Genomic DNA, 24924 nt, shown 5'->3' with positions numbered 1-24924 from the left:
GCCTCATTCTGTTTGTATGTGCCTGTCCCAAGTCAGGAGACTGTAATTCATGAATTTTCGTTTGTTTATGTGTAAACATATTTTTGTTTTTGTTCATTTTTTTGTGTACTACATAAATTTGTCCGTTTCTTTTCTCGTTTGAATTGTTTTACATTGTCATTTCGGTGCCATTTATAGCTGACTATGCGGTATGGACTTTGCAAATTGTTGAAGGCCGTAGGGTGACTAATAGCTGTTAATTTCTGTGTCATCTAGTCTTTTGTGGAGAGTTTTTATTGGCACTCATGCCACATCTTCTTTTTTATTTTGTGTATAAGTTTTGTAGTATTTGGTTGAGGCAACTAAAGTTAAGAGAACGGGACCCCTTTTTTTTTACGTTCAGGACGAACGGACTAAAGTAACTCCCTATGCCCCTTTACTATGGTACTAACACAGAAGTTCTGACTATTGTGCTGGTGCTACTCATCCAACTAGCACTAAGTCTGTCATTAACACACACACATTTTTATTATAAAAATATTCAATCTTAATTTTGATTTGATTATTTTTGGGCCTATAATGATTATATGCATGCCTTAATTTCACAAGTAGTATCAAATTTGACAAATTTATTGTACATATACATTTTTTTAATATTTTATATCTTATTTTTCAATGAAATAAAGCTTACAAACTTAAATTGATCTTCACTTTCTTTAAATATGTCTTTTAACATTCCGTTTTGAACAAAACGATTTGTTACATATACTTCACACGTATTTCTTTCAAATCTGACATTATTACAAAGCAGCTATATTAAATAAAATTCATTCGAACTTTAAATGTGCAATCAAATATATATATGCAAGTCGTCAACTGGTCAAGTGGCTAGATACATATATCGTTGGCCAATTGAACGACAGGTCCCAATTTTGTTGTCTTAAAACTTCTAGAAATATTAACGGAAATAAGGAATGATCATGAGTAAAGGGAAAATAAATATAAACAGAACGACTGAATTAAATAAAAGGATATTCGATATAATTTATATTTAGTTTTATTTTTAAAATCTAAACAATGCTTTATTTTTATCTAGTTTCCTAATCAAAATTATTAGAATGAGAAAATAAATACCTTTATACAGCTTCTTTTACCGTCGATCCTGAAATGTTTAATATTATAAAACAATTTTAGCGTCTTTGACCTACTTTATCTTTTTATTCGGATACTTGTGGTTATCTTCTCCAAGTTCAACGGGAACATTAGAATAATCTAGTATAGAACCCAGATGGAACCAAGAAGTCGGGTTGCTATAACCAAACAACCCGGTTGATGAACCAGTTACCATGGTTTCGAACCAAAGAACCCGGATAGAACCAAGGTTCAGAACCAAACAACCAAGATGGAACCAATTAAGGTTTAGAACCAGAGTGCCCTGACAGAACCTTATTGCATTCGGAATTCTCATGACTTTTTATACCTTCAACGTATTTTCCAAATCATTTATTTATTTAGTATATTTATATATAACTAATTTAAGAATATTTCAAAAGTACAAATCTTCAATTATACGAAAGTACGTTTTGTTACGTTCCGCTAGTCTATGGTACGTATTTACTAGGTTTCTACTTTGTTTCTATTTTCGCTACGTTTGTTGTTGAATTTTCGAAACATACGGGACAGGTCCCGTTTTGAAGAAAGGATCACTTCGTTTTGATACGTTTCGTTGCGTATATCCCGTTTCGCTACGCTTTCAAAACGCAGTAAAACGTAGCTCTTGAAACGTCACGGTGACAGTGTTACTGGAGCTTTAGCAATGATATACTTCGTTTTTTTTTTCTCCGTGGTCAAATTTTGCGCATGTTCAAAAAGTTTTAAAGACACAAAAGTACTACTACGTAAAATGTATGACTTCGGCTACAATACGGAAAATTTAATGTACAGACTAATACAGTTTGCAACGACTGATACCGGTCGTAACCGTTGCTAGATTTGCGTCAAATCCGTGAATGTGTGGCCTAGGCATTACGAAACCGATCTAGGAATTCAATACTTATTTATTACATAATTACTAATTTAAGAATATTTCAAAAGTACAAATCTTCAATTATACGAAAGTTCACATATTGTGACAATAACACATAATAGTATGATATTATTTCTAATTAAGGATTATGCATTTTGCAATTGATAGTGAATGAATTCCTGTACATGAGTACATGTATTATATATACCACGCTATTTACGAGTTAACATATTCAAACGACGAATCCGCAGGATGAGTTCATTTAATAGTTATCCCACATGGACGCGGTGTGTCAGTGTAAGATCACCCGGATAGCCGGAGGCCAGAGGGTGATCTAACACTGACACACCAAGTCCGAATGGGATAACTATTTTACATCCCAGCTGTTTTAGATTAGACGGAAAACCATATACAATTCATAAAATCTAGTTTAGAATGCCACACAACCATTATAATATACTGTTTATATTACTATATGATGTATACCCTTAATGACCCTCAACCACGATGAGTAGATATCAAATAATGTCAACTCGCCCCACTTACCAATCGGCCCACACTATATCGCCACTTTATAAAAAAAATCGCCCCACTCTTCTTTACCGACTCGCCCCACTTTTGAAAAATTGTAAAATCAAATTGAACAATCAGTCTGAAAACTCACTTATTCATGTTATTAACGAAAAAGGTTTAAACCCCAATGAATAAAGGTTTAACAACTGGCCCCACTTATTAAAAGATCTTGCTTCCTTTAAGTATGTCAAATTACTATTAATTCGTATCCAGTCGTCCTGGTGTTGTGGTATGTGTCGTGGCTTGATATGCTAAAGGTCTTGAGTTCGAATCCCAGCATATACACTGGATTTTTTGTACGTGAATTTTGATATATAGTCTTTTCCGTATAATATATTATAAGTTTTATAGTGGATTTGACATTCCCGCCAAAATGTTACAGAACAAAGGAAAGCATGCATAACAAAGAAACTCAAACTGGGGTGATCTGGTAGGGGTGATCCGGTTCAGATCACCCCTGTTAGAACAAAGGAGCTGGGATGTAATTACATATGTTAATGAGTAAAGTAGGGTATATATGTTTCGAACATAATTCAAAAGTGGCCTTGGGATTTTTTATCCAATAAAAAACCAGTGTGAGTGTCCTTCTAGCCCGCTGCTTAGCGCGGACGAGAAAATCGATGCAGGCAATATTTCGAAAATCAGCCGGTTCATTCAGTGCTTACATGTCGTTTAAAAATGGCTGTGAAATTTGAAGACGTAGATTTTAAGGATATTGTTGGAACCGATGACATCGAATTATCTTGATTTAAGTTGATTTAATTTTCTGGGAGCCTGAGAATTTTTAGAACAAAATATTCCCACTCTGATTTGTCATAAAAAATTTCTTTAAAAACAAAAAAGATTTTCCCCAACCAATTTTTATTGCATTTATTAAATGCATTGGCAAAAATAATCTGGCTGTGGTATAAACATCCCCCCACCTTCGAAAATTAAATGTTATATATATACAATGTATGTATCAGCGTAATTGAGGTCAAAATTGACTGTAAACTAAATGACAATAAGCTATTATACTAATAATTAATGTCTCTAAATAATAAAATACTATGATTACAATCTGTCAAAGTGTGTTACAGTTCGATTTTATACCGGTGTCATTGTTATTACAGAAGCTGCTCGTATGGATGGATTTAAATTGTATGTGACAAATACATCAACTATTCCTCCTGTTGGTTATCTCTGTTATGAAGATGGTCCTGGCCTTCCAAACACCACTCAGTCGATTCCATGTAATCAACTTGGAAAATATGTCATTTATTACGATGATAAAGGATCTGAATACAAAAACGGATATCTTGGACCTTTAGTTGAACTATGTTACGTTGCCATTAATGGTATGTTTTAAAGCAACATTAATATATTTTATTCGTTTGATGTGTTATATCATTTGATTTTGCAATTTGATTAGGGACTTTCAGTTTTGAATTTTCCTCTGAGCTCAGTATTTTTGTGTTTTGACTTTTTTCATCTTCTGCATTAAAAGTGTTAGTTCTTAGCTGTGTCGGTTTATAATTATTAGACATCTTTTCATACTTGTATCCCGTCCGAATCCACATGAAAAAGTGTAAATTGCACATAACAGAAGAAAGAGGGAAGAAGATCATAGAGTATTTGATTATTTTAGGTCATACTAGTGTGAGATAGTAACACTTCATAGTCTTACAATAAAAAAAACAAATCTGGAACGTATTATACATATGTTAATGAACTACAACTTTAACAGCATTTTTCAAAATCAAACCATTCTTTTGTCTACTACACTACTACACTTATTTCAAAAATAAAAATATTTGATGTAAGGTTTACGAGCTTGAATTAAATGCTTTTAAACATTTATTCAAAATCAATCGTTATAAATATATATTTTTTAGGATGTCAAAAGAGTTTTTGGGGAAGTAATTGCGAACAAATATGTCCCGAAAATTGTATAGAGCGAAATTGTTTCCCTCAAAATGGTTCTTGTGTATGGGGATGCAATGCTAAAAACTGTTTAAGTGATATTTGCGATAAAGACATATCAGTTTGTACAAACGGTTGTAAACACAGACGAACCGGAATCTACTGTAACAATTGTAAGTACTTGTGTGCTAGTAATGTTTCATACTTTGCAATATTAAAGTTTTTCTTGCAATGAAAAATAATATTGTTTACATGTATAAAAGGTCAAAGGTAGTACTTATATGTACATGAACAAAACGACGGTTGCCATATGTAGAGCAGCATATGGTTACCCGTCCGTAGCACCTGAGATCGCACCAGATTTGAATTATGGATTCGTAATGCTCAATCTTCAGTATATATATATATATATATATATAATAATATTTTTAAATTTGGAAACTACATTTCACATCAAATAATAACAGTTCGTTAAAATATTGTCACTAGCGCTTGTAACGTAATAAACGTTACCTACGGCGGTGTCGTCAAGGACATTGTTAAAACGTCGCCTGAAGATTGCCAGAAGGCATGAAAGCGCTAGTGACAATATTTTAACGAACTGTTATTATTTGATGTGAAATGTAGTTTGCAAATTTAAAAATATTATTATATACATTCTGTACACCGTGTTTATTTACTTTTGCTATATATATATATATATTAATTTGTATTTTCTGTAATGTCTTATGTATTTTGATCTTTTCTGTATTTTCCATGGCGTTGTCAGTCTATTTTTCCATGTTTGGGATGTTTTTTTTTGTATCTTTCATATCACTTTTACTCATAAAAAAGTATACATTCCGTGACCATTAATACAACATAAGTGTTCTAATGATAAGTTTTTGCTGTTTACATGTATAAGTACTTTTGTAACCTCAAGGAAGGCATCTATTCCAAACAAAGTCTTGTATGGTTGAAATCAAATATCCAAAAACGTAACCGTAAATGGTTTTGAACATTTAGTTTTGGTCTTATTTGTATTGCTGTTATTTAAAGTCGCATTTATTACATTTTTAATTTTAATTTATGATCGCAACAAGATTATAATAAAAAGATGTGTCTTTTGTATTTTAAAATTCTTATTCAAATTTAATTGGCTGAAGGACTTTAAGTCAAAAAGACGTCATTCATTTAGTATCAAGGTTATTGCTATTGAAATGAATTCAGATAAAGAGTTTGACTGTCCACTTTCAGTTTTTGTTTGCTTAATTCGTGAATTTGTCTATCCTTTTTATGTATTTTTGATTGAATTTAATGCTCATAAACATTTACGTACTTAGCCTTTAAAATGTTTGAAGGCAAACGTACCTTATTACGATATCTACCAGAAACTTATAGAACCAGCAATAAATATTCATATGTACAACATTTTTTTTGACAATGATTTCTTATATATGTCTCCAATTGCATCGTCAATATGAAATGAAATAAATCTAATTGCAATGGACATCTTGTAATTGCAGATAACATAGCATATGACAGTTTAGTCTGGCAGGATCCAAGTGGTAGTCAACCAGCTGAACAAGCGAAAGATGGAGATATAAGAACATGTTCCAAAACAAGGGGATCTAGTGTCAAATTTCAGGTTGACCTTAAAGAGAAAAGCATTGTTAGAGGATTATTTATCATTCTAGGTGGTATATAACGATATCGATTTAAGTAATATTATGACTTACATATTGTTAGTGTCTATGAAGTAATAACATCAAAAATTTGGTGCACACTGAATATTTGTGCCATTTTTTAGATTATTTCAAATAGAGAGAAAAAAATATTACATGCATTCCTTCAAAAATTATACATTGATTCTAAATTTCATTTTTAAGGAGTATGTGTAATAGTTATCCCATTCGGACTTGGTGTGTCAGTGTAGGATCAGCCAACTCCCGCCATCGGAATGATCTTTCACTGACACACCAAGTCCGAAGGGATAACTATTTCACATTCTATTTTTACAAGATTAGTTCAAAAATCATTTACACTTCGTAAAATCTAGTTTAAAACGCTCCTAAATCCTAAATCAGAGACTTCATATATCTTTACATAGTATTTACCTTTAATTAGCCTCGGACACCGTGTTATAGTATGTTATACTAACATTGAGTTCATATTCAGTCGTCCTTGTGTTGGGGTTTTAGCCGTGGGTTGATATTCTAAAGGTTTTGAGTTTGAATTCCAGCATAGACACTGGATTTTTCCACATAAATTTTGATAGTTAGTCTTTTCCATGTTAATAATTCTAAATGTTATTGCGGATTATGCCTTCCCGTCAAAACGTTACAAAACAAAGGAATGCATGCAAAACAAAACAAACAAAGGGATGGTGATATGGATTAGGTGGTCCGACTCAGATTATTCCTGGTAGAACAAAGGAGGTGGGGTGTAACATATCTATAATCTTATTTTTACCATGGTGTTGAAATATTTTTTTCAATTTTTGTTTTCCTTCATAGACCTTTCCCGTAAAAATAGCCTCATCAGACGTTACAGTAAAGGTGCTTCCGTCAATATTTGATCACATGATAATAATTATTGATATTCTAATGTTGTCTCTTGCTCATCAATCCAAAATGCATACATGTAATACAAATATTAAAATCTAAATATGAAAACCTATCTACATTTTGGTACTAATCGGTGGGAGAAGGGAACATGTCAAGGACCTCATCAACCCACACAGTCAATTTGTATTGCCTGACCAAATATAGCCCTTAAACAAACCACTTGGATATTAAAAGAATAAGGATGTATCACATGAACTTACGCCAAAGATATCAGTCAATGAGGTTAATATGATTTGTACTCACAAGATTCTGATAAGACAAATCTTATCCTTTTAGGTTAATCGAATTCATTGATATAAATCATCGTGCAATGTCATATTGCTTCGTCTTCATTCACCAGCTTGTCAAAAACTGCAGGTAACACCATCTGCAAACAAAAGTATTCTATTAAATTCTTTGTAAAATCAAACAGACCGCTGAACGTGGACCTCGCCGAGACAACTTATAATTCGATACACATCACTCCATCAAACAAAACTACTATCAAAGTGACATAGAATTTCACATCAAATTATATCACTTTCTCAATCTAACTATTCTTTTCTAACAAAGTTTTTGAAGAGCATTTTCTATCAGTATATACGTTATAATAATAATTAATAAATTATCAAAAGTTACAAAAGAAACTAACCAAAATGGCTTCTACTAACGAAAGCTCCGTTTGGAGTTAATGTGTTTAGAGACCACCTATGTCAATACACCTTTCCTATATTGCCTACAAAAGAAACTTTATTCACCCTATTAACACTCTATTATTTGACCATCCGATAAAGGTCTCTAAAATGACATACCAACTGCTACATAAAATATTTTAACGCGATAGCACTCATCCGGCGTTTGACCGACGCACGGCATAACATTATAATTGACCACATTGGTTAATACTACCCATTGCAAGGTCTAAATCCAAAACATTTCGCCACCAAGGTCAAAATGACCACATGGGTCTATTAAGAAGCCACCACTGTGCATATAAATGACCACCAAGGTACATTTGTATTACAGTCACCAAGGCTAGTATTTTTCATTTAATGTTGCCACCAAGGCAAATATAAATGACCACATAGGTATATTGCCACCAAGGCAAATGTAAATGACCATCAAAGTTTTAAACCCATCAAGGCTAGTATTTTCCATTTAATATTGCCACCAAGGCAAATGTAAGAAAAAAATTAAAGAATAAAATTACGTTGCCGACAAAACGTCGAACACGGCTGTTCCACAGCTTGGATATTGAAAGAATAAGGATGTATCACCTATACTTCCGCCAGAGCTATCAACCTATGAGGTTACGTTTATCTTCAATTTTGATTAGTTTTCGGAATGGTTTATCAGAATATAACTGACTGTATAAAGATTTTCACGATTTAGCCAACCATTAAATTTACAGTTTGATTAAGATATTTTGATTTTTGCAATATTGTTAATTGTTCCTTCATAATTAATTTTTCTTAATAAAGAACTCACCAAAACACCAGGCTTTAAGTTTTGTTAGTTCAACGCGCGTTTAATTTCCATACATGTGCTAAATGACGACACTGAGAATGAATACGCTACGGAAAGAGTCGTACTTAATTTCAAACTAAGTGAAATGCATCAATATCAATATATTCATTTACCTCTTTTACGGGGTATAACAACTGAACTAGAGGCGTCATAAGTTTCCCTGTCACAACCACGATTTATGTGACCAATACCATGTGTGTTTACTGGTCATTGATCTTTATAATAACATTAACGGTACCAATTGTCTGCACAAGATGCATATAAATCACACTGGTCTATGTTAATGTTAAGGAAATATGCCATTGCGTTGTTGGTGTACTCCGACTTTCATTTGCAGCACCAAATACAAACAGTACATTAGGTTGGTGTGCTTATTTCTGTTCTATACTTACTTTTGACATTATAGTAATAGGGTTTAAAACAGAATAAGGAATTGTACAATTCTTTGAACTGAATGAACGTTGCTTACATCAATTAAAAATTTCCATAAAAGTGATAGTACAATATACACGTGTTTCGGTATATTGTATGAACGTGTGATAGCGATCGAGGATTTTAGAAAAATAAGTTGAAAAACCTCGTAACAAATGCAAAATCTTGAACATCAGTTAACTAATAGCCCCTAAAACTTGATAGCTCACCACGCATGAATTTCCTGACAAATTTCGGACCGCATTAGTCCGCTGTTAACATATTGTAAGCGTGTCAGTAATATATTAAAGGGTTACGTGCTCTTTAAAAAGTGCAGCATTATTTCTTTAAAAATGTTTTACCATATCGATAACTTATTGATTATTACATTAATGCTTGTTAAATAAGTACATTAAGTTCCAAACAACTTTCCTAATTTTTAGTTCATGGAAGATTAATGTCGTATATGTTTTATGTCCGCTATAGAAGAATTTTAAGAGAGAGATTGTTCACGATTTAATATTTTAAAATATGTGTATTATTATCCTTTTCAATTATGTGGCCTTTCAGATAGTGCCATAATCAAATAGGAACTAGTACCCTTTTTTACCTTTCTTTGTTTAAAGAAGGAATTCGGTCAGACAACACATTCTAAAAAGAATAAAATGTTTAAAACAAAGCGGTTCCCATGCGTAGATGTGGTACCAAATTATACTAAATGACTTGTAATCATTATACAACTGTTTTGACTAATACTTATGAATAATTAAAACATGCATAACACATAAAAAGGAAGGTACATTTTACCTGTTTATATAAGATATAAAATACCTGTTTTAGTACATCTGCAATCCCGTAAACTAGTTCTCTCTTATCTGCAATTACGGAACTTGGATTTGTTTCTGTACAAGACACCATATTTTAGGGGTTTGCTTTGACATGCAATGAATCTTACTTTCCTTATACTTAAGAAGAAAAAAATGTTAACAATATAGTAGTTTAAGTGTCATCATTTTGAATTTTCAAATCAATATATTATTGAATGAAGGATAATTGTGATAAGCTATCATAGTAGCCCATGACAAATGGTCTTATGTAGACGAAACGCGCGTACTAAATTATAATCCTGGTACCTTTGATAACTGTTTACACCACTGGGTCGATGCCACTGCTGGTGGACGTTTCGTCTCCCAGGGTATCACCAACCAAGTAGTCAGCACTTTGGTGTTGACATGAATATATGTCAATTATATGTTCATTTTAATAAATTCCCCCCTACAAAACTTCGAATTTTTTGAAAAACTAGGGATTTTCTAGTCCCTGGAATAGATTACCTTAGCATTTATTATTTGGCACATTTTTTTAGGAATTTTGGTTCCTCAATGCTCTTTAACTTTGTACTTATTTTTTTTTATATAATTTTTAGATCTGAGCGTCACTGATGAGTCTTATGTGTCCTTCTTAATTAGACATAATTGAAATGAACTCACAATCAGCATCTATATGATTAGTAGTGTTTGATAATGTGATTAGTGAAGACAAGAAGTGTATTTCGATTTTTTTATTCACTATTCAAATTATAAACAAAATATATATAAAGATAGTGTCAAAATTGGATACATGTGTCTATTTCTGAAAAAAGAATTTCAATGCATAGTCATTGGTTCCTTACTGTTAGGATTATGTGTACTCTATAATTTTTCATATCATATCATTATAAGGAAAATCAACTGTGTGTCTACTATCCGATAAAGTTATTGAAAATCATGCTCTGAATAATTGAAATACAAATAAGCTTACTACTTTAATGCAGGACACAGAACTTAATTGAAGACTCTTTTTCTTATTTCAAATCCATGTTCTTAATATGAAAGGCCTTGGACTGTTGGCAAGCTCATGTACATATATCCATTTATTCCAAAAGTAAGATATGAATTAAAATTTAAAAGGGGATCCTTTGAACATCTAGATATGTTATTTTGCAGATTTATAAAAAAAGGATATTATTGAATTCGAGGGTGGAGGAGTTTTTGAACTGATCATAACATCCTCTCTTCCTTTTTATTATGGCACCCTCAACGGAGTTGGGGTGACATATTGTTATTGTTCGATTCTTTTTTTCTTCTTATTATTATTATATTTATTCTTCCACACTTTTTTGTCCATATTGGCTTGAACAATATTGATGGAACTATACCATAATGTTGACCACCACATTAAATAGTGCAGTGGGGTATGGCATCATCAAGATGGCTGCCGTTGCCATGGAAACGAAACAAATGTGGAAAAATCCAGTTTTTTTGTGTTGGTGAACTGTTTGGATATGCTTTAACTCAGAATCATTATATTTTAATACAATGTAGGTGCCAACTATATACAGGTGTTGGATGATTTTGGTACTCATTGGAACTACTATGTTGCCATGGGAACTGCACCAAAAATTTCAAAAATATCAAAATGTTCCAAATCTTATGAAACTTCACAGGAACGATGAGCAACATTGGAAGATGTGGCATTTGGAGTTGGAATTTCCAAAATGGCTCTTGTTACCATGGAAACAATGCAAAAAGGTCAAAAAATTCAAAAATAAATAAAAATCCTGCAAACTGGATGAAACTTTACAGAAATGGTCACTGGCATAAGCAGAGTTGACTTTTGCAGATGGAATTTTCAAAATGGCCACCGTAACCATGGAAACAGCAAAAATGTCCAAAATTTCAAAATGCTCCAAACTTAATTAAACTTCACAGTAATGATGAGCAACATTGGAAGATGTGAATTTTGAAGTTTGAATTTTCAAAATTGCCGCCGTAACCATGGATACAGTAAAAATATCAAAATTTCAAAATGCTCCTATCTTAATCAAAATTTACAAAAATGATAATTTGAATGTGTAGATGCACTCTTTGACTTTGGAATCTTCTAGATTGTTGCCGCTCGCCTGGCAATAGGGGAAGGGTGCCATCCGCTATTGCTTGCAATGGCAAATCTAGTAATTTTTTACTTTTCGTTTCTGAAGTATATCAACTCTTACTACATTAATGTGGTATGGTTTTAAATCTTCCTATACTATGTGTGTGCCACATTGCTTTGTTTCTTTATCATTGGACGAGTATTCTATTATTTACGTATCATTTTGCTTATCAACTAATTTAGCAGTACTTTTCAATTCATTTGAATGATCAGATTGTATTGCCAACTAAATTTTGATATATTGCATAGAGAATATAAATAAATATATACTGGTCATCTGAAATGAAACGTTCATTCTTGTTGTTTTAGATGGTACAACTACAGAGGGTTATCATACTGTTTACGCTTCAAATACTAGCAATACCTGGAATAGTGGACCTGTTTTATACAATGGGACATCTCCGAAAAATGAAATCAACTTTAAATCCGTTTTTAGATTTCTAACCTATGTACTTCCAGTTGGAAATCCATCTACTAAACTTGAATTATGTGAAATTGGAATAATGGGTGAGTATTATTAGTAGACGGAACACAAAGTGTCGAAAAAGAATGTATATTTTACCTTAAGTTGAAACGTTTAGTGAATTCACTATTTCTGTTTTATTTTTGTTAAATTGCAAAGTAAAGACTTACATATATTTAGAATATATATGAACGGTTGAAAATAAATATTTGATACAAATTTCATTTTCAATTACGTCGCCAGCCGTCACAACGATGCTCCTTGTACTGAGACCGCAATTTAAATAGGTTAGGTATGTCACGGAGCTGTTATAAGGCACTGGCTTTAAAACTCAAGTTCTTATATACATATTTATTATATACAAGTTCCTAAGTATACACTTCAATTAATTACATTGTTCAATATAAAAACACATCCATTCACTATCATTTACTATCTTCAACTCTCCCGCATGTCAACATTTACCAACTTTTATTATCGTGAAGGCCTTCACTACTTTCATCACTTTCTCACACATAAAATCGTCATTCATCCCCAGACCACACAACTATAGGGACAGAATATAAACAAACAGAGACATAAATTATATGGCTTCTAATTATAAATGATAACATTTAAAAATACAGCTGCATCATTCATTAAATTTAACGGTCAATCAGACTGTCTGCTTAAGTTCATGAAAACAATACATTTACAAATACTTAACACTCTTTACTATAGAAAATTAAGGTGGTACCTAACACTACAGGGAGATAACTCTGTAAAGTCAGCTAAACGTTATTTACGTTGTGTTGTAAAAGGAATATTAATCTTCTAAATGATCTAAATTGGTGTTTGTCAAACTGCTATATTTTTTCTGACAAACGGTTGGTTCAAAATTTTTGAAATTTTTATATTTTTGTTAAAGGGTCAAAGTAAATACTTTGACAACATTTTATGAAAATTAAACGAGCCAAATAAATTTTAATGAAAGTGTTGGGTACCACCTTAATGTGGGTAATTAAATACCGATCTTAGATAGATATAAATGTGCAAAGTTTCACCCTATGACAGGTACATTAAATACCACTTAAAATAACTATGGCAACTATTCGTGAGGAATCCACGTTTGACATATTAAAAGCAAAAGAATTTAGATATATCAAAAGGAGCATCGAACGGTGTACATGAATCTTTAAAATTGATATGTGGTATAAATCAATTATATAACAACCCACCGACCAAACACACTAAATACAATTCGTGGCCAATCAACATTGTTCTTGAACTTCATATATGTCACATATTATAAAATAAGCAACCGTTCTTAATCAAACATGTTTGGGAGCACGAATCTACCCAACTTCTATATATAGTACCGGCGATTTGTACATTTTCCTGTACCAGATATCCCCAAAAATGTTGCAGTTAAAGGCTATCAGAACAATAGAGTCACGTGACCGTGAAAATTTAGTAAAAGTACGGCTGAGACAAACCTCAATTTTACACGGTCACGAAAAAAACATAATTTGTATATACATGTGCATAGTTTTCACTCTGTAAAATTAACACGTCATCTGAAAGTTCCTTCTACTTAATTCTTTTTTCAAACTTTGAATTTGTGTGAAAATTGTCATATCTCCTGATAAAAAAATCTAAATATTTTCGAGGAAACTTAATATGACGGGCGAAATTAAAATATGATAAGGTATCTCATTAAGAAAAACAATCAATATGACTAGTCATGCAATATAATTTTTGATACGCAAACGGCAATTTATTTTTTAATGCATATATCACTGTTTACTGCAGATGAATATCTCCCCAGATATCACAAGTAAAACGTAATTTCATAGCAAATAGGCCTTTTTATGTTATTAAACTGTATCTGTTTTCCTTAGTTGAACAGTGCAATACTGCCTAGAAAATATTCTACAGAAAAGGGTCAAGTTTATTACATGTAGAAATATTTCAGAATAACTTATTTCCATTATACAATAGAAATTCTGCTTACAAATTCATAGTATTTAAAGTGTCATCATTTTGAATTTCACAATCAATATACCAGTGGATGAAGGATAACTGTGATAAGCTATCATAGTAACCCATTCCAAATGGCATTTTATAGATGACGAAAGTAAAAACTTTTTTCGAAAAATACTAAAAAATGGTAATTCTACATGGCTATTTTCTAGTTGCTGTGTAAGTTGGATAAATATATATTGTATATCTGCACCTTCATGGCCTTACTGATATAATCATTCGAGAAGAGAATTATTTAGCAGGTGGTAAGACAGAACTTGTGCAGTTACTAAATGATTGTAAAATTGAATAATACTTCGCTATGGAAATACATTCCTTTTATGTGAGAATTAATTTCGCCATCTAACTAATACTTCCTGCTAATGTTGCTGATAGAGTTTGACCATAACGGACGTTGTCAATGACTTGCTTTCGAAACGATAGAAATATGATTTATTAATTTGTCCGATAAATATAGTTTTATAATATTATTGAGTTACCAATGGATTATCGGATGTGACAAATTCTTATAAAGTGAGAAACTCGGCCAAAACTTTATAATTGATATTCAATGAGGAAAATTTGATAAATAAAAGCAGCAGTAGTATACCGAGATCGAAATTCATCAATCGATTGAGAGAAGGGGAAAATCCAGATGACAAACTAAAACAAAGAGAAACACATCACCTATAAGAAAAAAACTACGAAACAACAGAAACACTAAAGTGCAACAAAAAACCAAACGACAATGCAACACACACAAGAACGAACTATAATGTAACAACTGCCATTTTCCTGACTTGGTAAATCTGATAATCCACTAGTAGTTCTAGGTTAATCTTTTTCTCTAATGAACATCGCATAAATGGTTAGGTTTGATAAACGAAAATCAACTTCGTGTGCCTTCCATAGTCCACAAAGTTGTCAATAATTACACCTATTAAGACAATTTGATTCACAAAGTATGTTTTGAACTTAAACGCAGTCAATCATCTTCGGAGATCATAGGCTGTCACACTTTAATTTATTTTTCTATACTACATGTATGGGTCCAGAATAGGTTAAATTAATACAGAATTAGAGAAAAACAAAACAAATCGCGTTTCATTTTTATACCGTTTTAATCAGCTTGAAAATCGTCTCAGTCTTGGTTTGATTCTCTCTAATAAGTTCTTATCCAAGTCTTAGAATAACTTGTATAGCCTTTCTATACTGCAATGCACTAAAAGCTGTAATACAACACCTAGAAAAAAGCTGTTATATGAATTGAGTGCTTAATTTCAAAACATCAATTATTTCGAATTTATGATTGCTTTTTAGGTTGTCCGCCTACACACTATGGTCCTTTGTGTAATATAACGTGCCCTCAAAACTGTAAAGGTCCGTGTGACCTAGATTTAGGGCATTGTACATTTGGGTGTATAGATGGTTGGACTGGGATAAGTTGTGAACAAGGTAAAACCTAATAGTATGTAAGTCATACATTTATAGCGATTTAATTACACAAGATACCACATGACACAGAAATTAACAACTATAGGTCATAGTACGGCCGTCAACAATGAGTAAAGCCCATACCGCATACACAGCTACAAAAGACCTGGAAAGGACAAATGTATTTTGCTAACATAATATAGTTCAAATAATGCATGAAATACAAAAATTCAAGCTTATTATGTAGTTTGATTTATTGTTGTGAAAAGAAAGAATTTAATTTTACAATAGGTAACATAAAAATTATTATATAAATTCAGATAGGCCTCTTTAAATTTTTTTATTTCTTTTTCAAATCTACTTGGATTTTCATCAAACTATGCAGCTATCTTAGATTTATATTAAGCTTACTGAATCCCACGTCATTTAGTTTTTTGTTGTATTGTTGTAAAATTTAAGAGTTTAAGTAATCATGGTAAAAACAAGCTAGGATTTACAATTCAGACAAACTAGAGATAGTGCACTTTAATTTTTTCAATAACTTTAATAATTTCAAAAACAACAAATGCCACTTTTAAATCGACAAACTACTAAAGGTGGATCTATGCGATTGAGATTTCCGCCAATGACCAAACAATAGTGTAAATGGCTTCTTGCTCTTTCGACTAGTTTAAAGACCTTGCCCTGTGTGGTATATCGTTGTCGTCAATGAACAAGGGTCTTGACAATGTTGACGCAAGTAGGGGATTATTAAAATGAGGGACTACAATGTTTTAAGGCATCAAATCTCTGTATATCTGTCCGTTTATGTTACCCTGAACAATATGCATACCCACCTTATAACGGTATAAGAAGTAACCCCGTACTAGAACACCATCAGCACTGTATGAAGTCCTTGTGCAAAGATTGTTTTGGTCATAAGCCGTTTTGTTTCCCCGCGAAATTCGTATTATGGCGTCTACTGGCAGTAAAAAAACTGACTCCAATCTGACCAATGAGGGTTTTGTCAGCTTCTTATGTTCAAGCATAGATAGTCATTATCCCATTGAAACCTGACGGTAAAGTGCCTGCCTGTAAGTACATGTCTCTATAAAACACGACTTGCTCTTTGGTTGCCTCTATGATTTCGACGGATCAATGTACGAACACTAACACGACCACTTGGAGAAACAGTGTATTTGTAAACGCGCAGATGACCTTCGATTAAACGTTGCTTGACTGCTTTATCGGAGTTCAATCTTTTTGGTCGTAATGCATTTTCTTAGTGTATGTTAAAGGTAATTCATAACACCAAACATTAATATCTTTTCGCAATAGTTAAAACAATATCGCCAGTTATATTTTGGTGGTGCTTAACTTTAGGCGGACTGTATATAGCAAGAAAATGTGGTTTGGGTGCGGTTGAGACATCTCTTAATACTATTCCCTATTTAAAGTGAACCATTAAAGGTCAACGCACGGCCTTCAACGTGGAGTCTTGGTTTACAACAAACAGCAAGCTGTAAAGGACACAAACATGACTAGTGTAAAACTAATCAAACAGGAAATCCAACAGGCTGATTGATATAAAACACGAGAAACACTTATGTAGCACATCACCAAACGACAACCACTGAACAACAGCTGCCATAAACACATTGACGAAAAGTTAAATAATAAGAAACTTCTAGAAGACAAAATGTATTATATGGTTATAAACAACAAATAACATAAGGTTTTTATACACATAATATCCAACCTGTCCAAACCAAGGAATTACAAATATTGCAAAATTAAAAGCAAAACAATCAAAGAACGATCGACAGTTATTTGTTAAACAATTTCTTAATGTTTCGCTAATGAAAAAATTGTAAAACGAATGCAGGAATAGACGAATACGATTAGATCAAAGTTGACAAATCAAAAGAATTGTAATTGAGAAAAATTAATCAATAAGATTTCATGGATGTTAATGTTGGTTTGAAATGATTTTATTGCATATTTTTTTCAACCAAGGCAATACAAAATTTCAATGGTAAATATGATTTTAAATTATTTGGACTCGATATAAATCTTTTATAAAAGATACATTTAGCAGAGTATAGATCGTTTCATGCTCATAAGAGTAAATGAGCTGGTTAAGGCACACTTTGCCTTCTCAAACTGTTAAAGAAATTAAGCCGTGAAGCAGTTTTTTTTAAAGACGTCTGACTCAGTTTATCCGTCCACCAATTTATATATTCGATCCTTATGTCAAAGGTCAAATTTGCTGTCCTGTTTTCTTCTTACGTTTAAATACACTCTTTTTATAAATTTAGTATGATGAAACAATTCTTTCCTAAAAAGAAACTGTTTAAAGTAGAATATACTTCAACTTTGAAAATGTAGAAAAGAACGTTTTTTTAACACAAAAATTTAAGTATATTTAATGTCAAATAAATATTTACATGTACATTCGCCTAAAGAAAAAAAACGAATTCACAAATCGGAATCATGCGACGTTTCTGTGTTTATATAAGAAATACATTGGTAGTTTCAAGAATAAACTAGCTTGATAATAATTGTATTAAATTATTAAAGTGCAGATGTGAATACGCAAGCTATACACAGTGAACAATTGTCTGAACTTAATTCAAATGGCATATGACTCTTAGATTTGACTATTTTGAAATCAGTTATCTACAATTACGCGCTCTGTATCGTCTGTTATATTTTTAACAGAACAGAAATTATGCAAGCATACTATACTCATGCTACGAAGTAGATTTTATTTAATAGAAAAGAGAGAGTATATTGTACCGATACGTGACACAACGAGCAGACGATATAGTAAATGCTTTTATTGATATTCATGATCTCTTGGTCACATTGATGTTTTCAATATTGATAACAATTTCTGATATATTTAAAAATTCAAGACAGTCAAAAGCACAGGTTCAAGTTGAATTATTTGATAGATGTCGACAACTTTATATATGTGGGGTTATATTTGTATTAACAAAAGAGAACCGAAAAATATCAAAGGGATATTAAAACCCATTAGTCGAAAACTAAGTAACAATGCCATGGCAAAAAAAGCAAAACAAACGAAAACGACAAAAACACAACAAAAAATACAACACAACAAAGTTAACTAAAGACTGATCAACACAATTTCCATTACAAAATTAAAGAGATTTCAGTTGATGAATTATTTTCGACAACAGAACCTAAATAATACAATCATACCTGTAAATCCCGTCTGTTATGTTGTGAAATACCGTCAAGAACAAACAATGAAAACAAATGGATGGAATAGAAACATCGTTAATAAAGATTTATAGATATAAGAAGATGTGCTATGAGTACCATTGAGACACTTCCCGGCCAACGTAACAATGTGTAAACAGTAAACAATTAAAAGTTAAAGTATAGAGCACTCGCAACACGGAGCCTTGGCTCAAACCGAACAGCTATATGATACATGTTTATAGATAGATAGATAGTTTTTTTTTAAGTACAACCTATTACATATATATGAAATACAATATATATCAGTTTTAAACATATGTAGTCAATAAACGTGTATATTTATATTAACCAACCTTTATTTAATTGTATAAATAGGATGAAATTTACGTTGAGTAGAGCAGTCGAGTAAATATTTGATGAAATACTGATTGAATTATTCGATTTTTGTCACATGAACATTTTTTTCTTTTTAAATTCATTTCATAAAGCATCTACATCTACATCATACATGCTAAAAGTTGTTTTTCTTTATATTTTGCGATTGTGCACGGTAACTTACAGTTTTTTTTTGTTTTTGTGTTGCTTGGTTTTAAGTTTGCTTTTCAATTTTTATCGACAAGTTGTTGTCATTATCATATACATCAATCTTTTTCTGTTATTGAAAAATAAACATCAAGGAAGTTTTGTGAATCGTGATGAAAATGTTTGCAAATTGTCCTAATGTAGTTTACATTTTAAATTTATTGTGATTTTATGTAGTACACTATATTTTTCAAGTATGTCATGCTGGATTCTACGGCAAAGATTGTCTAGAAATATGTTCAGCAACCTGTTTGAATCCACCGTGTCATCACGTGACAGGGGAATGCATCGGTGGATGTCAAGATGGATGGCAGGCATTCAATTGCTCACAAGGTGTGTTAATTTTATCTTAGAAATATGCTATTAACAAGTGTTTGATATCTTTTATTATACAGCATGTACAGTTAAACAAGGAAGCTTTATTCGAAGTCAAAGAGTAGCAGATGTAAGCTTTAACTTGAATTGATCATATGCAAACTACAATTAAAATAGGCAAAGGCCGTATTCACATAGACCTAAATTCGGTGTTGTGTTAGTGTAACTCACACGTAAACTAAACACACTTGCGTTCTCATTGATAAAACACAATGTTTACATGTAGTTTAAATCATGTTTTGTCTACACACAGTCGATAGTCAACGCAGGCCTTGTGTAGGTTAAGTGTACACAAAACTAGGCATTTAGGACATTAGTTTAACCGTGTTTATATTTAAGGAGGAAACTATTTTTGAAAAAAAATGATATTTTTAACAATTATTAACAAATTTCTTTACAGAAATTGTTGTCTAAAATGTATATGTTTATTTGTTTTAAAAAACTTTAACGTACTTTATTAACCCCTGATCAAGACTCAAAGCAGCATCATTACCGAACTCACAAGGCAGCAATCATTAGATTTTCGGGGGTGGAGCTATGTATTTTTGTCGGGAAAAAAGTTTGTTTTCAAATTTTTGGAGAAACAAATGTTTTTGACCCTGAACAAAATTGTTTGTTACACCCTCAGCTGCCACTATATGTAATGCTAAAATTGAAAGAAGTCACCAAAAAATTTGTCATGAAAAAAACCATAGCCACCCCCCCCCCCCTAAATAAAACAGTTGCTTCCTAATTCATTTGGTAAGGTATTCCCGAATCGACTTGACGTACATAGAAATATTCGCCACTGGTCTTTACTCAAACAACGATTCACTCATAAATGCATTACTAAAAACAAGTGTGAGGTAAAGGATATGTTTTTCTAGTATCTCAGATCCGTTAAATTACACTTAAAATATAAAAAAAACATTACCCTCTCCCTTTGCCAAATACTCCTTGGAGAAGAAATAGCATTTGAAACAAACAGAAAAGATAAAAATGCTGTGATCCCTAATATCTCAATCCTTTTTTTGTCTGTAAATGCGCTGCTTCAGCCTACCTTTTCTAATGCGTAATCGAGACATCTTGTGTATATTTATTTAAACTTCTGCAGTTCATCAAAATAGCGTTTATAAGGGAGCAACCACTTAACTTCAAAAAGGGGGGGTGATTTTTTTTTTATCTGAGTAAGATTTTTTTTCGTGCGAAATTTTTTTCTCTCAATATTTAACTATAATGTATGGGGAAACTCCTGATTCAGAATATTTTTTTTTATCATCTCTATGACTTGATTATTTTTTATCCAATTAGGGATCGGAATATCTCCATCCCCCTTTTTAAAGTCAAATGGTCGTTCCCTACTGCTAGAAAAGTTTTCCGAAAACTTTGCATTCGGTTATACGTAATGAACATTTAAATGACATATAGTTTACAAGTGTGAACAAATCTAATGTACAGGTAATAAAACAAGGTGTAAAGATGTGAACAAATTTAATGTGAAACCAGTGTATGTTACATTAAACTAATTGTAAACATGTTTACTGTACACAGCGTTTGGTGTGAACAAGGCCAAAGTTTAATTAGGATTGAGATTAATATTCTCAGTATCATATTTAATTACTTTGTCAGTTGTAAATGTTGTACAATAAGATATATATATATAATTAATTTTCTTTTTTTAAACTAAGTTGTTCAAATAGAAAATAAATATAATGACCTAGGAATCAACTTGTGATTGATAACACAAATTATACAATATCGACATTAACATATATCATGTAAATATTTATATGATGTTGATTTGTATACATATATTCAGAATGTCCTTATGGTCAATTTGGGAGAAACTGTTCTGGGTTTTGTGATGGATGTTTTGCAAGAACTTGTCACCATGTTAGTGGATTGTGTGATAATTCATCCGCCTGTAATTATGGTTATAAATTCTCTCAATACTGTGATACAGGTACGTAAAGTTTGAAATATCTCATTTATTTGAAAGTTTAACATACTTTTATGTCATTTTAAAACAAGAAGACGTACAATATGATTTTAACCAACGTTTAACCTCCGATTAAATCATTTGTTAACAGGAAAAGCTATATAGGAAGATTTCTTGAACACTGATAGAAAAAGGTTTCCCAAGTCAGAAGCACAAAACAAATCAGAATATCCCTTGTTAGAAAATCTCATAAAACATGTAAAGCATTTAAAGAACACAAGTTTGACCGTGTCCTTCAACCTCAGAGAAAACTATGGAAGATCAAATTTCAAATGAATGTAAAGCCAAGTTCGTGGTTCTTTTCCTTTTCATTTTTGAAGAAGCAATATGCCACGAACGCCATTAAATTATACAACACAACATCAAGAAGGAATTTCATACCGGTATATCACATAGCAATTTATGTGAAACGATGTTTGCTGTCTGTCTGTTTGCTTGCGCGCAGTGCTAAATACACGATATAAAACTACAACTCTGTTCTTTCTATTAAAAAGTACAATAAATTAGCCACAGTGTTTGATTTCAAAGTTCAAAGTGATGTTTGTCAATCGCCTCACCTATAAGAAAAGCATTTATAAAGTAACTTTTTCAATGCTCACATGTAATAAAACCGACGTTGGAATTACACATGTTACACAAATTCCTTTAACATTAGTGTTTCAGTGCGATACTATCTACGTTGGTGGCGGTATATGTTAAAAGGTGTACACTTAAATATTCATTGATTTTTTTTGTGCGATGGCATGAACATTGTTCATCTGAACGCTTTACTGTTTTACAACTATTCAAAGCAGGTGTTAACACCAGGAAGAATATCTTCAAAATCTTACTTCTCGACGTGACTTATATAAATATATAATAATTATTAGTTTAAAATTGACAGAACTCATCTTCAGAAAATCTGCTCTGAACTGAACAATACTTTTGATCTGACACCATCGGTAACTATTTTGAATGATAAAATTTGTCTTACGTTGATCCTAGAGTCATGATATATTCACATGCAACAAAAATCTTAACATGTGGCCCTGGCAGAGCATTAAATAATTATTACGCTGCATATGAGAAACACAGTCTGATCATTGGTTGGATTCTTATTATCTATATCGTTTTTGTTATATTCACACATCGTTGACAACTAATGAAATTCGATGCAACTGTCATACAAGTGAAAGTTTTAGCTGTCTATAAAACCAGGTTAAAAAGTAAAATCACAAAAATACTGAACTCAGAGGAAAATCCGATCGGAAAGTCCATAACCACATGACAAAACACATCAAAAACGTCATATTCCTGACAGGCATTATCAAATCTACCAGTTTCGACATTAGCAAATGCATGTACCATGTCAGGAATATGACAGTTGTTATTCATTTCTTTGTTGTGTTTGAGCATTTGGTTTTGCCATTTGACAATGAATTCCGTTGTGAATAATCCTTTATGTTTTTTTTCTTTTCGAATGTCAACTGTGTTTTTCATTCATCTTTTTAAGTCAATCGGTGTCAGTTAGTCACGTAGCGGACATTTTACAATGACTACGAGTATTTCGTTGTGTGCTTTATGAATACAGAAAAAACAAGGAAATAATCTGTAAATTCAGAAATTATGGCGTGCATTGGTACTTATGATTCTGGTTTTTTAGACTAAAATACGATTTTTATTTTTGTGATATTGAGTATAATCCTGTTTAATTCATATAAAAAGTTTTAAAAACCGAGTTTGAATTATTGCAATGATAACCCTATCGATTTTTCGAGGTTATAAAAACATTACAACAATTTCTGAATTTACAGTATTTATCACAATCAAGGCATATGCCCTGTGTTTCAAAGATATGAAATCGTTAAACAAAAAAACAAAATGAAACAAAACAAAACGTTTTCCTAAACAAATATTAGAGATTTATTGTTACAGTAGGATACATGTTAGTTGTTAAATTTGATTTGTTTGGTATCTATGACTTCTTATCTATCAGCCTGTGATGATGGACAGTTTGGTAATAATTGTGCAAATAGATGTTTTTGTCTCACCAAGCCTTGCAACAAAGTTAATGGGATATGTCCACCTAGCGGCTGTAGGGAAGGATGGTACGGTGAATCATGCAACAAAGGTAGGAAAATGCAACAAGCACTTAATACAATCACATGAAGTCACACTTTCAATTTTTATTCATAAAAAAAGAGTTGAATCACACGTGATGGCATTTTTTGCGTCCTAAGCGTTTTTTGTTAAGAATTTAGCTCGAATCGCACTATTTTCTGCCAATATAACACCAATTTCACTTGACTCTTAAGGAATTGATCATTTGAACGAACCTTGTATGTTACGAGATTTTGATTATTTGAACCGCCTTGAGTTATGCATTGCAGGATCTATTGTTGGTTTTAAATTGTGATTGGATCGTTATCAATGTTTTTGTTCATATGACAGTTATTACCCTGATGATTTTTTAATGTACATTTCGATGTAACCATTGTTGACAGTTCATTATGTTTATCACAGATGTTACTGTATATATTTCTTTTCAAGAGAAAGTTATTAGAAATGTTTCATTCTTGTTACAATAGGTAATACACTTTTAATTACTGTCCATAGTACTATTGATTTTTTAATTGTAATTTTTGATACATTCATTTTATCTAACAAGAATATACATAAAATTGAAAATACATTTATAATAAAAAAAATGTATCACATAATTAAATAAAGTCATAGAACATGAATCAATTGTGTTTAAAACGAACTTGATAAAGACTCATACTAACGCTATAAATAATTGTTTTGTTTGCATATTGAATATACATTTATAGCCTGTAAATTGTTTTGGTCATTGTTCCGTATACAACAACAACATATGTGGTAAAAAAACAATACTAGGTTACAATTTTGAGACTATTGTATTATC

The 24924-nt window shown here is 31.8% G+C and overlaps 1 protein-coding gene across 1 annotated transcript in view; it reads left to right on the top strand.

The window, feature by feature from the left end:
• Nucleotides 1-12292: 12292 nt before the first annotated feature.
• Nucleotides 12293-24924, top strand: part of LOC143083511 (uncharacterized) — a 43787-nt gene continuing 31155 nt past the window's right edge. Inside the window, exons 1-5 of the mRNA XM_076259768.1 lie at nt 12293-12483; nt 15761-15895; nt 19862-19999; nt 21840-21983; nt 23995-24129. Of these exons, the coding sequence (XP_076115883.1) occupies nt 12480-12483; nt 15761-15895; nt 19862-19999; nt 21840-21983; nt 23995-24129 (556 nt within the window). The 5' untranslated portion in view covers nt 12293-12479. The remainder of the gene's footprint in view (nt 12484-15760; nt 15896-19861; nt 20000-21839; nt 21984-23994; nt 24130-24924) is intronic.

The sequence above is a fragment of the Mytilus galloprovincialis genome, chromosome 1 (genome assembly GCF_965363235.1).
Source record: "Mytilus galloprovincialis chromosome 1, xbMytGall1.hap1.1, whole genome shotgun sequence".
In the NCBI taxonomy this organism is placed as follows: domain Eukaryota; kingdom Metazoa; phylum Mollusca; class Bivalvia; order Mytilida; family Mytilidae; genus Mytilus; species Mytilus galloprovincialis.
Note: the sequence above shows the minus strand (reverse complement) of the source record. Positions and strands in the feature narration are given on the sequence as shown.